This window comes from Ipomoea nil, unplaced genomic scaffold, assembly GCF_001879475.1.
Source record: "Ipomoea nil cultivar Tokyo-kokei standard unplaced genomic scaffold, Asagao_1.1 scaffold0482, whole genome shotgun sequence".
Classification (NCBI taxonomy): domain Eukaryota; kingdom Viridiplantae; phylum Streptophyta; class Magnoliopsida; order Solanales; family Convolvulaceae; genus Ipomoea; species Ipomoea nil.
Genome location: NW_017616910.1, coordinates 4426818 through 4444121, shown reverse-complemented (window position 1 = coordinate 4444121; position 17304 = coordinate 4426818). Strand labels below are relative to the sequence as shown.

The 17304-nt window shown below is 38.8% G+C and overlaps 2 protein-coding genes across 2 annotated transcripts; both read left to right on the top strand.

Moving 5' to 3' along the window:
• Positions 1-10803: 10803 nt before the first annotated feature.
• Positions 10804-11181, top strand: LOC109173562 (FACT complex subunit SPT16-like). Its single transcript, XM_019322802.1, has one exon. It carries the CDS (start codon positions 10804-10806, stop codon positions 11179-11181), a length of 378 nt encoding a protein of 125 aa, XP_019178347.1.
• A 1962-nt stretch (positions 11182-13143) lies between these two features.
• LOC109173561 lies at positions 13144-15237 on the top strand. The gene has a single exon (XM_019322801.1). The coding sequence runs from the start codon at positions 13144-13146 to the stop codon at positions 15235-15237; it is 2094 nt and encodes a 697-aa protein (XP_019178346.1).
• Positions 15238-17304: the final 2067 nt, after the last annotated feature.

Sequence of the window (17304 nt, the reverse complement as noted above, 5' to 3'; positions counted from 1 at the left end):
GTGACTCTAGTCTATAAGATTCTAAAATATTACTCCATTTGTTCTGTCGTATTTGTCCTACTTACTATTCATTAGTCAAATTAATTATTTTTTCTTTGTTTATTTTCTTTTTTTTTAGTGTTTTAATTTTGATTTTTTTTTTGTTTAATAGTATTTTTAGTGTAGTTTTTTAATATATAAATTTTGTATACTAATATTAAACTTAATATTATGAAAAATTGAATTAAAATAACTCCAGTCAAGCATCGTTAATTGAATCAGACACATAAAATGGAACGGAGGTAGTACAAAAAAGGTAAACTAATTTACGTTACTCATAGCTAATTGATTTAACCAAGTAAGTCAATAAGTCGCTTTCATTGAGAATCAAATTTATAATCTTTGTATCGGATTGCTCTCCTATGTGGGAGGTCTATGTTTCGAGCCTCAGCGTAGGCGTAGATTGTATGGGTATCCCCCTTCCTTTGTAATTAAAAAAAAAATTATAATCTTTGTGATTATCACATTAACAATCTAATTACTCTCTGACCCATTTTGCATGTATGTTTACTATTTATGGGTCAAAACAACTATTTTTCATTATTTTTATAAAGTTATTTTTAATTTAATTTTTTGTATTTAATAGCACTTTTAATATAGTTTATAAATATATAATTTTATATACTAATGTTAAATTTAATATTATAAAATTTTAATTAAAAATAACTTTAATGAAGTCTCGTTAATCCGAATTAGACAAATAAAATGAGATAGAGGGAGTGACTAACATGACATGATTAGAATTGTCATCAAATCAAATCATATTTACCTCATAATTGATGTATATGTACTCTACGGGCATCTCCAACCCAATTCACACTAAAACACCAAATTTCTTCTCCAAATGTCACATCAGAAAGAATATTCTCACATCAAATTTTATTCAATCTCCAACCCATTAACACCAAAACACTAAATTTCTACACTAAAATAATTTGATTTCTCAATTATTACTTCGAATTTAATTAGTTTAATATAACTTAGTTCGAACTTAATTAGTTTAATATAAAATATAACTTGTGATGTAAATAATAATTTTTATTAACATTAATTTTTTATAACATTAATTATTTAAAAAAATTGAATTTATTGAAAATTGAATTTATTTCACAATAATAATATAGTATAAAATTTAATTTTTATTATTATGTTCTAGTTATGTTTAATGTATTTAAAATTTTAATTAATATATATTCAATATTAGTCTTGTTTCGATCGTCTCAATGAGATCTTTCAAATGATATAATTTATATTTAATAATACAAACTTTAAATATAAGTATTTAACAAAACAAAAAATTACATATAAAACAATTAAAGGATATATTTGGAATTATCAAAAAAACAAGGGCAAAATGGTAAGTTTCCCTCCTTTTTATATTTGGCGCAGATGAACAGTGTCGCGCCATATATGGCGCAGCACTGTTCATTATCGCCAAAAAAAAAATGACGAGATGGCGTAATGGCGCTGCACATTGGAGAACAAAAATTTGGCAAAATGGTGGGATGGCGCTTAAATTTGCAGCCGTTGGAGTTGCTCTACATCTACAGATACATCAACTACGAACCATCAAATGTCACATTATTAAAATGTATAAATATATTGACTCTTTATTTCTTTTTAAATAGAAATAACTGCTGGAACAAAAAAAAAATAATAATAATAACTGTCACACCGTTTTCATCCGTCTTCCGACGATTGGTGTTTTCGCCGTTCCTATGATTGGTGACAAATCGCACAGCTTTTCAGAATTCTGTCTACACAATATTCACATGAAATATAATAATATAAAATAAAAACTAAAAAAAAAATGAAATATTTTAAAATCAAGAAAAGTGAAAGCAAAAACAGAATTATGAGGAATTACAACTTCAGTTAAATTTTATCAATTATATTTATTATTTATTATGGTGTTTTTTTTTTTGTTTTTTTTTTTGAAAAGTGATTTTTTTTTTGTTCATTAGTACTTTTAAATTTTTTTTTTATTTTTGAAATAAAACCCATTCATTGAAATCAAAACAAGCTCAAAATACAAGATGGCGGGATAGTCTCTCACACAGTAAGGACAGAAGAAAAACAGGTTGCCCGTGCCAACACATGAGCCACCTGATTCGCTGACCTTTTGACATGGCGAACCAACACGTTCCCTATGTCATTAGCAATGTTTCTACATTGCTTAATCACCAAACCAACATATGACAAGTCCTGATTAACCGAATTAAAACTAGTACATAAATTCAAACAATCAGACTCAATAAAATATAAAGACTCCAGGCAACTCTTAAGCCAGGATAGAACTTCCTTACAAGCTAGGGTCTCGACAATTAGTACTTTTAATTTAGTTTTTAAGTATATAAAATTTATATACTAATACTAAATTTAATATTAAGTCTTTTTGTAAAATCAATTAACTATAGTTCAATTGTTTTGTATTATATGAATTGCATCTATATTTGATTTTGTTTGAGCCAATATTTATATGCAATGTTTGATTTAACTTTTTATTTTTTTTTAATATTTTGCAATGACATGATAAATAAAATTTGGTGTTTATTATTATGTGGTAACTCGTGAAAATTGTAATTCAACTACTAATGTAGTTTATCAATTTCTTTAAAAATTGTAATTTTAAATACTTTGTATTCAACTTTTAATATAGTTTATTATTTTTAGTAATTATTCACCTTAAATATTAATTTATATTCTAATTGCAAATATTTATGTTTATAAATTTATCATATCAAATCAACATAATTATTAAATAACAAAAAATTATAAATGAATAAACCTCATATTTACTTATTATATATGAAATTTAATAACGTTAACAATTTTTGATAACATAGGATAATTTTAATTTTAAAATATTTAGTCCGTGCATTACACGGGTGACATACTAATTATGAGAAATTGCAACTTCAGTTCAGTTTTATAAATTATATTTATTATTTATTAGTCAATTGATTTTTTGGCCTTTTTTAAAAAAAATTCAAATTTGATTTTTTTTGTTTAATTTTATTTTAGTTTTTAAGTATATAAAATTTATATACTAATACGAAATTTAATATTATAAAAATAAAATTGTATATAAATTTATGGTCTATTTAGAAACCTGAAAAATATTTTCCGAAAAAATGACTCATTTTTTAACAAATATTTTAACTTTCTAGTGTTTGAGTGAAAGGTTAGAAAATTATATTTTTCTTTTTGGTTGAAAGTTAAGATATTGCATTTTTTCTTTTTGATTCATTTTCTTGAAGATGAATAATAATAATGATGATGATGATGATGATGATGATGATGATGATGATGATGATGATGATGATGATGATGATGATGATGATGATGATGATGATGATGATTGATGATGATGATGATGATGATGATGATGATGATGATGATGATGATGATGATGATGATGATGATGATGATGATGATGATGATGATGATGATATGATGATGATGATGATGATGATGATGATGATGATGATGATGATGATGATGATGATGATGATGATTGATGATGATGATGATGATGATGATGATGATGATGATGATGATGATGATGATGATATGATGATGATGATGATGATGATGATGATGATGATGATGATGATGATGATGATGATGATGATGATGATGATGATGATGATGATGATGATGATGATGATGATGATGATGATGATGATGATGATGATGATGATGATGATGATGATGATGATGATGATGATGATGATGATGATGATGATGATGATGATGATGATGATGATGATGATGATGATGATGATGATGATGATGATGATGATGATGATGATGATGATGATGATGATGATGATGATGATGATGATGATGATGATGATGATGATGATGATGATGATGATGATGATGATGATGATGATGATGATGATGATGATGATGATGATGATGATGATTGATGATGATGATGATGATGATGATGATGATGATGATGATGATGATGATGATGATGATGATGATGATGATGATGATGATGATGATGATGATGATGATGATGATGATGATGATGATGATGATGATGATGATGATGATGATGATGATGATGATGATGATGATGATGATGATGATGATGATGATGATGATGATGATGATGATGATGATGATGATGATGATGATGATGATGATGATGATGATGATGATGATGATGATGATGATGATGATGATGAATGATGATGATGATGATGATGATGATGATGATGATGATGATGATGATGATGATTGATGATGATGATGATGATGATGATGATGATGATGATGATGATGATGATGATGATGATGATAGATGATGAATGATGATGATGATGATGATGATGATGATGATTGATGATGATGATGATGATGATGATTGATGATGATGATTGATGATGATGATATGATGATGATGATGATGATGATGATGATGATGTATGATGATGATGATGATTGATGATGATGATGATGATGAATGATGATGATGATGATGATGATAATAAGAATAAGTGGTAATGGTTGTGGTGGTGCGGTGGTGGTTTGGTGATGGTTAGGGATGAAAATTTTAATATGCCTTGATATCCACCATGCATGGATCGAGTTTTTTTGGGTGATAGTGAGTGCGTGTCGGGTCGGGGTGGGTCTTACAAAATTAAACCTGCGGTGGCCGGGTTGGGTTGAATTCGGACTTTGTGTCGAAACCCCAGCTAGAACCCTATGTGTGTGTGAAAATAAGTACAAACATGGGGAGTACGTGGATTCTTTAGAAGATAGTATATGTTCTATATTCCACCGAGGTTAGTTGTACGTGTCCTTTAATGGCTGAATCCATGGCATGCAAGAAGGCTCTCACGTGGCTAAAACAAAAGGGAAGTCCAATATGTTTGACTTCTATCTGATTGCATGGAACTCTGTCGTTATCTTTCGTCTCCCACTATTGTCTTACATTCGTATGTTGGCATTCCGTCTCTTGACTGTAAAAACTTGATGGATAGTTTTCTTTCTTGTTTTGTTAGTTTTATTCCTCGCACTTCTAATAAGGTAGCACACTCTTTAGCTTCAGCGCCCAATTCTCAGGCTAACTCTTTGTTTTGGGATTATGTTCTCCCGGACTTTGTTTCCGCTCTTTTGTAGTAATTTAATACTTCTTTTAGCTTCTGCGGCCTATTCTCATGCTAACTCTTTGTTTTGGGATTCTGTTCCCCCGGACTTTGTTTTCACTCTTTTGTAGTAATTTAATCCTTATTTGGTTTTCAAAAAAAAAAAAAAAAAAAAAAAAAAACTCCACTGGAGTTCAAACCTATGACCATCCATTTGGAATGGTAATTGGGATGCTCTCACACTACATGGTAGTTGGCAGTACTATTGTACTAGTATGTAGTTAATTATGAAAGCTTATATAATATTACTAATTTTTGGCGGATGGGGTGTGTCGGTTATCGCATCCCACATGCGGACTTGCCCTCGGCAAGCCGCATGATTTTTTGCTGATGGGGCGTGTGGGTTATCGCAACCCACATGCACGGACTTGCCCTCGGCAAGCCGCATGGTTTTTGGCGGATGGGGCGTGTGGGTTATCGCAACCCACATGCGCGGACTTGCCCTCGGCAAGCCGTATGGTTTTTGGCAGATGGGGCGTGTTGGTTATCGCAACCCACATGTCCGGACTTGCCCTTGGCAAGCCGCATGGTGTTTGGCGGATGGGGCAGATCGCGTGGCTTTTTGGCTGATGGGGCATGTGGGCTATCGCAACCTACACTACTCCATCCTACAACAATCAGTTATATTCATCGGAAAAAAAAGGCGCATGCAGGTGCAGCATGGAGAAGGAGCAAAGACATTTAGTGAATATTCGAAAGAAGCATGCACGTGCAGCATGGAGAAATCAACAAACGCAGACTAAATAAATGCAACAAAGGAGATGTCCAGTACACGAAGCATCCAAGAAGCGATAATAGAGGAGTCACCTTGACCTCTCGACACTAGGTGATGAAGCGAAGGCCATAGCGACGTGCAGTGTGTGGCAGGGGTATAGAGTAACGGCGTGACGCATGACAGTGGTGATGATGGAAGGTGTCGACGGCGTACGGGGGGACTTGTGAGGAGGATATCTGGAAAGTGTGGGAACTGGGGGTTGAGTTTGGAAATAGGAGGAGGATGTGATGTTGAATTATACTTCCTTCAAGCATCCAGGTGCCTAAACAAAGTGGGGGACTTGTGATGGGGATATGAGACCCTAGGGGGTTTATTTTATTGGGAAAGTATTGGCTCAAGTGGAGGTGGTGAAAGAAAGAAGTTGGCCCAAGTCTTGTTGGGCTATGAAGACAAGCATGCATGGTGGGTCGGGTGAAGAGCATGGACCGAAAGGGGGGCTGGTGAACGGGAAGTGGTTTGGGGGGAAGCGTCGCCGGCGGCGGCTCTTGCTGGCGATGGGCGGAATAAGCTCGGGCGGTGCGCCCTTGCCTGGTGCGACCAGCGCACCATGCGCGGGCGTAGCACCCCCGTGCGAGGCCACGGGGGCGGTGGCCGGCCAGCGCCCATGGTCGGGGGAAATCACCGGGCCTAGCGCCCTCATCGTGGGGGGCGCGGCCGCGTACGGTCGTCGGCACCGGGCGGTGGGGCCGTCCAGGGTGCGGGGGGTGCGCGGGAGAAGAAGGTGGGTGTGTCGGTTCGTGGCGAACGTGCGGACTATTGTGCGACAAACGAGGGAGTGGCGTCTGAGTAGTGGCACACATGGACAACCAAAGGGGGGAGCGGGGCCTGCTATAAATAGGGGCCTTAGATCTTTGGCTAAGGGCAACTCAGACACGACAGGCACATTGGTCCAGTAGTCCTTGGTTTATACTCTTAGCCCAGCCACCTAGGTTCGATTCCTATCAGTAGTATAGTTAGCTATAGCCCACCCTGTGGGCCTTATTCTTTGTATTTGGGCCGCCATTCTAGGCCTGTACTTTGGGCCTAGTGCCCAGGATAATAATGCTACTTTTTTCTACCCCGTTCTGTATTTCTATACCCGGCCCCAATAAAACCATCATATATATATATATATATATATATATATATATATATATATATATATATATATATATATATATATATATATATATATATATATATATATATATATATTTATTTATTTATTTATTTATTTATTGATTTATTCGTAATTGTATTTCATATATATTATAATTTTAACAATTTGAATAATTAATAAATTTAAGGGAAAAGGGTCAAATAACTCCCTGAACATTATACAAGGAGGCAATTAGGCCTCTGAACTTTTAAAAGTAACAATTAAACACATCAACTTTTGACTTTTGTGCAATTAGAACAAAAAACTGGATATTTACCTGTAATTGCAGGTAACCTCTTATGTAACATCATACGTGTCTTTTTTAGTAATAAAATAATATTTAATTTTTAAAAAATTTAAAAAAAAAAACACTTACCCATCAAAGATAGCCATGGCCGGCTGCCTTCCTCCTCCTTCTTCGTCTCCAAATCTGGAGACGAAGAAGGGTCCTCTTTCCCTTCTTCGCCTCCAGATCTGGAGACAAAGAAGGAAATGATTGCTATTTTTTTTTTTTAAATAAAGGTTGAAGCTTGAAGGCAGCCATGGCCAACGGCCATGGCTACCTGATACTGTGTTCTTTCTTCGTCTCCAAATTTGGAAATGAAGAATGGTCCTCTTTCCCTTTCTTCGTCTCCAGATATGGAGACGAAGAAAGGAAAGATTAAAAAAAAAAAAAAAAAAAACGAGAAGTTGAAAGCAGCCATGTCCGACGGCCACGGCTGCCTTGTCCTTCTCTCCTTCTTCGTCTCCAGATTTGGAGACGAAGAAGGGTTTAAAAAAAAAAAAGAAAGAAAAAGAGAGAGTGATCTATGAAGAGGTTGAAGGCAGCCATGACCATGGCTGCCTTCTTCTTCTCTGGCCGGCGACGGCGAACGGCAAAGGACGGGCAAATCGTTACAGGAAATGTTTATTTATTTATTATTATTATTATTATTATTATATTTTTATTTTTAATTTTAATAAATGCTTTTTAAAAAAAAAAAATTTGCATACGTGACAAGCTTAAATGATGCCACATAAGAGGTTACTTGCAATTACAGATAAATATTCAGTTTTTGGGTCTAATTGCACCAAAGTCAAAAGTTGATGTGTTTAATTGCTACTTTTAAAAATTCGTGGGCTTAATTGCCTCCTTGTATAATGTTCATGGGCCTATTTGACCATTTTCCCTAAATTTAAACTCTAATTGAATGTATTTCCTTAATAATGGCAATTTATATCCTACACCACGGCGCGCGTTGCACTGTGCGCCCAGATGCAAAACGACGTCGTTTTAATTTAATTTAATTTTTTTTTTTGAAATTTTCCGCTCCAGTGTATGACAGTTATTGTTTCTTTAAAAAAAAACCCTGTTCAAAAATGTACATAATGTTATACTAGAATACACATAATTGTATACATGAATTGCAGAACTTTGAAGTTGATGTTCATTTTCCATTAAAATTCTAAAACCCATAGAATTCATAACAAAAAATCCAAAAAACACCATATTTGGCTTTTACGGCCTTATGGCCGGCGTTTGAGATGGTGGAGCCACCATCTGACCGGGCAGCGACACTGTTACGCCATTTGGATCCGGAGTTCTCCGAGAATGAGAATCCGAATCAGCTGGACGCGAGGAGCATGAATCTGAAGGCTGAGCGTCATTTGGAGGTGTCTCTAGTGAAGAATCGCGAGGTCGGAGCTCCGGATGAAAGTCGGAGGCCTAACCTAATTGAGGAGGAGTTTGACAATAAAAATCCTCAATCTGAGGCTTCAGATCGCAATGACAATGAATTGGGACAAGGCCGAGAACTGAGCGTCTCTGTGACTCAATCAGCCTCAGATGATTTGAATAAGGGGAAAGTTTCTCTGAAAGTAGGCGAACACGAAGTGGTGTTCGAGATAGAGGAACTGGATGAAATAATGGAGAAGGCAGCGGATAATAAAGATCTCATGGAGGATTTAATAGCCGAGAGATTTTTGGAAGAGGCAACGAAGGTTGTCCAGAGAAAAATAGTCGGCAATCGCAATTTAGAAAGGAAAGTAATGGAGAAATTGCGCAATAAGTATAAGGGGCTCTTGATCGCCGAGATGAAAGCTGTGACAAGGGAGAATTGCGAAGAGAAACATGTGGAAAAGGAGCCTCAGGCAGAGAAATCTGCTGATCAGAGAACTGCTATGGCCGGCAAGGAATCGGAGGAGAGCTCTCATCAAAAGCCCCCAGTCAAGGGGGTAACATTCAAGCAAAACCAGAGTGGAAAGCAGGAGGAAGTGCAGGGAAGCCTAAATCCAACATTGAAAGAATCCAAAGAGATGCCAGGTATGATCTCGCATGAGAATGATAAAGAGAAGCAGAGGGATACAGACTGCCTGGAACCTATTTGTGAAAATGTCTCAAAGACATTTCAACAGACTAAGGCTCCAGGCAGTATGGCTCCCAAAAAGATCCCTGGAAACACTGGCTGGACAAGCTCTAAGCCAGGCCCAGGCAGTGTTTCTGGTCCAAATCAGAATAGGCAAGGGATGCAAAGTTATGCATCTCATTTTACTAAAGGCACTAGTAAAGGGGATGATTGCATTTTTGACCATATCCCACAGCCTGAAGTGTGTGATAATGATCCTGAATTTCATAGGGGACTACCAGCCATAAGGCTTGAAGAAACTGAAGTGGAGACATTAAATGAAATTGATAAGCATTTGCTAATTGGAAAAAGCTCTAAGGGTAGGCCTCCCCTTGATGAAATCAGGAGACATTTTGAATCTAAATTCATTTTGAAAGGCAGCCTGGTAATAGGGTGGATTGATGCTAGACATGTGACACTTGCCTTCTCACATGAGGAGGATTGCATAAAAGTGTTGATGCAGGATCAGATTTTGTTTAATGGGAAATTCCCCATGAGATTGTTTAGGTGGGCTTTAGGATTTTCCACAGAAAGAGAAACTAGCTTGGCCCCTGTATGGGTAAGATTGCCTATGTTAAGTGCCAATTTGTTTAACAAAGCAATCTTGAAGAAAATTTGCAAGCCTGTAGGTAAGTTCCTTGCTGCAGACTATGCTACTACCCATTTTACAAGGCCAAGCTATGCTAGGGTTAGGCTGGAAATTGATCTATTGAAGCCCTTAGTTGAAGAATTTTTTATAGGGTTTTCTAGAAATCCTGGAAAAGAAGATGTGGGGTACATACAAAAGGTTGTGTATGAAAGAGTACCCCACTATTGTACCAATTGCTTCAAATAGGGCCATCCTGCTGAGATTTGCAGGTTGGGACAACAGACTAACATTGCAGGTACATCTGGGAAGAAGTCTGAGAACTTCACAAGCAACAGAGGAAGGAGTGTGATAAGGGAAAACAAGGAAACAGGTGGAGGAAGAAGTCTAAGCAAAGGAAAAAGAAGCCAAAGTAGGGGGAACAGACAGCAGGCTCAACCCCCTACTGGAGATGTTGCTGCCCCTGAATCTAGCAAACAGGCTGAAATAAGGGGGGAAAGGAGGGAAGGGGATCTCATGAGGGAGAAAAGAGTCTTAGAAAATAGTGGAAAAAGACAAAGCAGTGAATTTCAGGAAGCTGAGTGGGAAGTGAGTAAAAAAAGGGGAGGGGGTCTCTCAAACCTCACCCATGCCAGAATACCACAAATCCAGTGTCACAGAACGTTTCAAGGCCAGTTCATGAGAAGCCAGTACATGAAAATAAAGGAAAAGAAGTGATGAGGGAGCAGGAAGAAATGCAGAAAAAGAAGAATGAGAGGAAAAGAAAAAATGAAGAGATAATGGGAGAACCTGAAAAAGAAGAGGGGGAGATAGAGGGATCTAGGAGGGAACAGAATGTGGGAGTTGAGTGGAATCCAGGAGATGATCTAAAAAGTGAGGAAGAAGATTATGATGACTCTTGCTCCCCATCCTTTGAAATGAGTGAGGAAGAGGAGGATTTTATCAGTAAAGAAGAGGAGTTGGAAGAGCAGATGAGGAGGGATTGTAAAAAGATCAATGTCACACCCACCAAGAAATTATCCAAAGCTCAAAAGAAAAGGCTGAGGAAAAAGGCTAGGTCCTCTGGGAAGGGTGGGGGACAGAAACATTCATGAGAATTATTTGTTGGAATATAAGGGGAGTGGGCTCCCAAGGCTCCCCTTATAGGATAAGGAACTTGGTGAGAGGCTACAAGCCTATGCTACTTTGTTTGTTAGAGCCAATGAGGGACAGTAAGCATATGAAAAATGTGATAATGTCCTTAGGCTGGGATCTTGAGAAATGTGCTGGCAATGACAAAATCTGGATCTTCTGGAATGGGGACCTGGCAGTGAAGAATGTTGACATACAGGAGCAATTGATCACTTTGGCTCTGGAGAGCCCAATTTGTGCAGAGGAATTACATATCTCCTTTGTGTATGCTAGCTGCAATGTAAGAACTAGGAGAGATCTATGGGAAAGTTTAGAGCAGAAAGCTGAGGGATTGGAAGGAAGAGGGTATTGGGCAGCCATGGGAGACTTTAATTGTATTTTGTCTGCTCATGAAAAGAAAGGGGGGGTGCCATACAACATTGCAAAGAGCAGGGATTTCCAACAATGTATTGAGCAGGCTGGGCTGAGAGATGTGGCCAGTTATGGCAGTGTCTTCTCTTGGTGGAATGGGAGAGCTGGAGAGCATGCTGTGTGGGAAAAATTGGATAGATGTTTGGTTAATGATCACTGGGAGTCCCATCTGAAAACTCATTCTCATTATCTCTCAAAAACTGGCTCAGATCATTCTCCAATGATAACTGAAATAGAGCCACAGATCCAACTTGGAAAAAAGCCTTTTATGTTCCTGAACATCTGGACAGAACATGAGCAGTTCATGGGGATTGTCAGGGAAGCCTGGAAAAGGAAGGTGGAGGGGAATGCAATGTTCAGGTTCAAAACTAAGCTTAGGAGAGTTAAAAATGATCTGAAAGCTTGGAATTGGACCACATTTGGGAACATTTTTGAGAAAGTCAAGTTGCGTGAGGAAGAAGCTGGGAAACTGGAGAAAGAATTGATGAATAGGGCAGATGAGGGGGCCCAGATTCAACTTAAAAGAGCCCAAGCTGAATTGAAAAAGGCTTTAGCAGTGGAGGAAAGATATTGGCAACAAAAAGCTCACAAGCAATGGGTTATTGAGGGGGAAAAAAACACTAGATATTTTCATGGCTTGGTGAGGGAGAGAAGAAAAAAGCAAGTGGTGCATAAGATAAAAAATTCTGAGGGAGTGTGGGTGACTGAGCAGAGGGAGGTGGCTGGTTTAGCTGTGCAGTTCTATCAAAACCTGTTCTCAGCTGAAGAAGCTGAGATTGATCTAACTTGTTTTGAATGTTTGCAGGGACAGGTCACAGAGCAGGAGAACAATCTTTTGAGTGCAAAGCCAACTGAGCAGGAAATCAGGGACAGTACTTTTAGTATGAATCCCAATAGCTCAGCTGGGCCTGATGGCTTTGGTGGGGGTTTCTACCAAGCTTGTTGGCCCATTATCAAAGAGGATCTCTGTCAGGTTATTGTAGAATTTTTTGAAGGAAAGCCACTCACTAAACACATGACACACACAACTATTGTCTTGTTGCCTAAGGTAAAAAACCCAGCCACTTTTTCTGACTATAGACCAATAAGCCTCATCAATTTCTGCAATAAAATAATTTCTAAGATCATGGTTATCAGATTGTCTAGTATTCTTGCAAGGCTTGTTGGTCCATATCAGGCTGGGTTTGTCAAAGGAAGAAACATCATAGATAACATCCTCCTGGCCCAAGAACTTTGTCATGGGATGGAGGCATCCAATGTGGACGTAGTCTTGAAATTGGACATGGCAAAGGCATATGATAGGATGTCTTGGAAATGTGTCTTTGCTGTCTTTAGAAAACTTGGCTTTTGTGAAAAATGGATAGACTTAGTGGACAGAAACATAAATAACATTTGGTATTCTGTCCTTGTTAATGGGAATCAATGTGGTTTTTTTTCACTCTACTAGAGGGCTTAGGCAAGGGGACCCCTTATCCCCAAGTCTTTTTATTCTGGCAGCTGAGCTGTTATCTGCTATGTTGTGTCAAAACAGAGTCACTTTTACTCAGGCCAAAGGGGGTCCCTCTGTGAGTCATCTTTCTTTTGCTGATGATGTTGTAATTTTTGCTTCTGGGAAAGGAGATGCTTTGGAAACCATTATGAAAACCCTAGAGATCTATGAGGGCCAATCTGGCCAATGTGTGAATAAGAGCAAGAGTGGTTTTTATGTACATGAGGGGGTGGGAGGGGAGACTATTTCCAGAATAGAAAGGGTGACTAAGTACAAGCACAAAGTTTTTCCTTTTACTTACTTAGGTTGCCCCATTTATAGAGGAAGAAAAAGAGTGAGTTTGTTTGCATCTTTAGTGGAAAAAATTGCTGCTAAGTGTAGGGGTTGGCATAGTAGGCTCCTCTCACAAGGGGGCAAATCTGTGTTGATCAAGTCTGTTTTGCAGGGAATGCCTATGCACATCTTCTCAGCCTTGGATCCCCCCAAGGCTGTTATAAAGCAGATTGAGATGATCTTTGCCAATTTCTTTTGGGGAAATGCAGATGGAAAGCTAAAGCACCACTGGAGTTCATGGGAGTCAATGTCCAAGGCCACTGAGAATGGGGGAGTTGGGTTAACAAGCATTAGGGAGATGGTGGCAGCTGCAGCTACAAAGCTGTGGTGGCACTTTAGAACTGAGGACTCTCTTTGGAGGAAATATCTGGAGGCCAAGTATTGTTCAAGATCTCATCCAGTAGCTAAGACTTGGCAATACAAAGATTCTCATATTTGGAGGAGGATGGTGGGAGCTAGAGAAAAGATTGAGAAAGAGATCCAGTGGAAAGTGGGGAAAGGGGATGTCAATTTTTGGTGGGATGATTGGTCAGGGTTGGGGGCCATTGCAAAAGCCATGAATATACCAGAAAAATCAAGGGCCAAGGATACCTTGAAGAGTTTCTACAGATATGGCAGGTGGTGTTTGCCTGACCTAGGGCCTGAAGTAAGCAGAGCTGCAGAAAAGATTAGCTTGAATGAGTATGCCCCAGACACCCCTCTTTGGAAACCAGAAAGCAATGGGGTGTTCTCATTTGCATCAGCCAAGAAGTATGAGAGGCAGATTGGGGGGATCAGAGTTCCAAGTAGACATTGGTCTAGGAAGATCTGGGCCAAACACATTCCCTGGAAGATGGCATTTTTAGCCTGGAGAGTTTTCAAAAGAAAAGTACCCTTAGATGATATTCTGACCAGATTTGGGTATAACATTGTGTCTGCTTGTTGTTGTTGCCAAAGGCCAAAATCCTGCACTCTCCAGCATGTCTTCTGTACAGGTGAAGCTGCCAGGGCAGTATGGAGTTTCTTTGCTAATTCTTTGGGCATGAGCCTGCAAGTTAGATCATTGCAACACATATGCTACCAGTGGTGGAAGAGAAGGAGAGGGAACAGACTAGAGAAATTTATGGTGGATAGGCTCCCTGTAATCATCATATGGGAACTGTGGGTGAATTTTACAGGTTGCAAGTATGGTGGGGAGAGGTCCTCAGAAGCCAGGACTGTACACAGAATCACAAAGGGAGTGGCAGAATGTATTGCAAGGAGATGGCCAGCCTGGGATGCCTTTCCTTTTGACTGGCATGCCATCCTCAAGAGAACAAAGAGATTTGGAGTCAAAAGAGTTGTTGAAAGGGATAGTTGGTGTAAGCCACCTAGGGGATGGATTAAAGTGAATCATGCAACAAGTGAGAGCAAGAAGACATGCAGTTTCTTTGTTAGGAATGCTACTGGGCAGTTTTGTCTAGCAGGAGTCTACACTGGGGATCTTGCTATGAATCTGAGAGAATTAAGGAAGATGATGGCTCAGGACATTTGGGCATGGTGCAGAAGGAAAAGGCTCTCCAATGTAATGTTTGAAGGGGAGGAAGGACATGGGATGGAGCTGAATCTGAGACCTGATGAGGGGGAGGTGAAACACCTCACTTGCAGAAAGTGTGTTAATTGCATTGCTAGTTGTTTGGCCAACAGATGTGAGGGGGAGAATGTGCTGTTCCTGAGCCCTGGGGGTCTGCCTCATGGTTTCCAGAGGCTTCTGGAACTGGAAGGCTTGCCTCACTTTACTTTTCTCCCAGGACAAGATCTTACATAGTGGGTTGCACAACCTGATGATGTGCTGAGAGTGATTTCAGTATCTGAGGGTGCATCAGCTTATATCTGCCTCTGTTGGCTGGTTCCCTAATGAGGGGGGTGCACATAGTGTAGCTCCTAAAGGGATGGCCTATGCCTGATGAGAAGTTCTTAAACTCTGAGGGTGATTGGTGCAGAGAATCAGAGTGGAATTCAGGGGTAGAGGAGCATGTTGGAGATGGTGATCTGCTACAGAGGACAACACAAATCTGGGGCTGAAGCTAGTTGGCTCTGGGGTACTAGTCAGCATGCTGGCTATCTCCTTGATCAACACAGAACAGCTTGGTAAGTGATCCTTCCAGTAATGGGTGTGTGGCTTGCTTGACTTTACTTGGCTTGCAGGTTCAACTACTTGTGTCTGACTGCTATGTTCCTACTTGGCCTTGGGGAACAAGTGGCCTCCTTATGCAAGTATGCAATTTTGTAATACTAGTAAGGGGAATCACCCTCAATGTTCAAGAGGGGGTCACAGGCTATGTCTATTGGGAAAGTAAATGAAGGATGGAATGATTGATGAGCTTGAAATCCTGCAATGCCCCTAGTTGAGAGCCTTAGAAGGGGGCTGTGTTTGGTCAGTGAAAAGCTAGCAGTAACAAGGAAAAAAGAAAAAAAAAAAAGGGGGGGGGGGGGGGGGGGGGGGGGGGAGAATAGAAAAAAGAGAAGGATAAGTGGTGAAGAAAATAAAATAAGAAGAGAAGAGCTTGATGAATAAAAGAATGTGGTTTGGCAGCTTAGTTTGGGAGCTTCACTGCTGCCTAGACCATGAGGCAAAATGGTCCACTTATGCAAGTGTCATGGCATTAGTAAGTGGCACCATCTTGTGGTTCTAGGAGTATGTGGTTCTTAGCTACCATGACTTGTTTCATAGGGTCAAATGATCTCTTTGTGCAAATGTTTTGGCATCAGCAAAGGGTGTCATCCTGTGGCTCAAGTGTGGGTTCCATTGCCTTGGGTGGGGGCACAAGTGGCCTTCCCGGTAAAAACATAGAGCTCTATGCGGGAATGGCTGACTCCGCGCCCTTGGGGTGGGGGCTTAGAATCCGGTTTAAGGTTAACTTCTAGGGGCATTGTTTGGATCTCTTGTAAAACATGAGGGGACCTTGGATGGCTTGGAGAGATAGACCAATGGCATTTTGGTGACAGTTTGAATCAAGTGCGGGATGTGCAAGCCAAGTAAGGGCTATGGTTGATTTGGGAGACAACGAAGGATCACTTACAAGGTTGTCCTTGGTTTGATCAAAGGGTTAGCCAAGCTTGCGGCCTGGATGTTGGAGCTAATTGGCCGAGTGGCCTTGGAGTGTTTGTTTAGCTTTGTAGCTTTGTAGCTTTGTAGTTTGATCATTTGGAACCAGAGGCTATACGCCCTTGTAGTTTGTTGCTTTAGAGCTTGGTCACTTTTGGGCCAAGCAAACTATGTAAGCCATTGGCCTTGTTTGGTTTGTGATATAATACTTCCTTGTTGGTTAAAAAAAAAATGTACATAATTATATAACAAAATATACATACTCTTTTTAAAAGATAATACACATAATCTAACATAATACATAATAAACATAAACTTTTAACATAATACACATTAACTCTTAACATAATACACACAAATTTTCTTATTCAGATGTACATAATTGTATAAAAAGAATGTACATAATTGTATAAAAATGTATATAACTGTATGAACAAATACACATAATTGTATGAACGAATACACATAATTGTGTGAACAAATACACATAATCACAGCAACTTCCTACCAGCCTCCCAAAACGACCCCAAAACGACGTCATTTTGGGAGGCGCGCGGCGCACAGTGCTATGCGCGCCGTGGTGTAGGATATAACAATTGCTTAATAATTGTATAATACGTTGCATATGCCAATACTATTTATTAATATATGTATATACAACATGGTTTTTGCCATTCCCCACTAAAATGTGTTGGTCTATTCATTTTTTGATAGATCTTTTATTCTTTTCATAATGTAATATTAAATTATTAGTAATATCCATCTTCAAGCTACGTTTTTATCTTC

Bases quoted from the DNA above. Each gene is read 5' to 3' on its own strand.
- LOC109173562 (XM_019322802.1), top strand. From the start codon at position 10,804: ATGAGGGAGCAGGAAGAAATGCAGAAAAAGAAGAATGAGAGGAAAAGA.
- LOC109173561 (XM_019322801.1), top strand. From the start codon at position 13,144: ATGTTGTGTCAAAACAGAGTCACTTTTACTCAGGCCAAAGGGGGTCCC.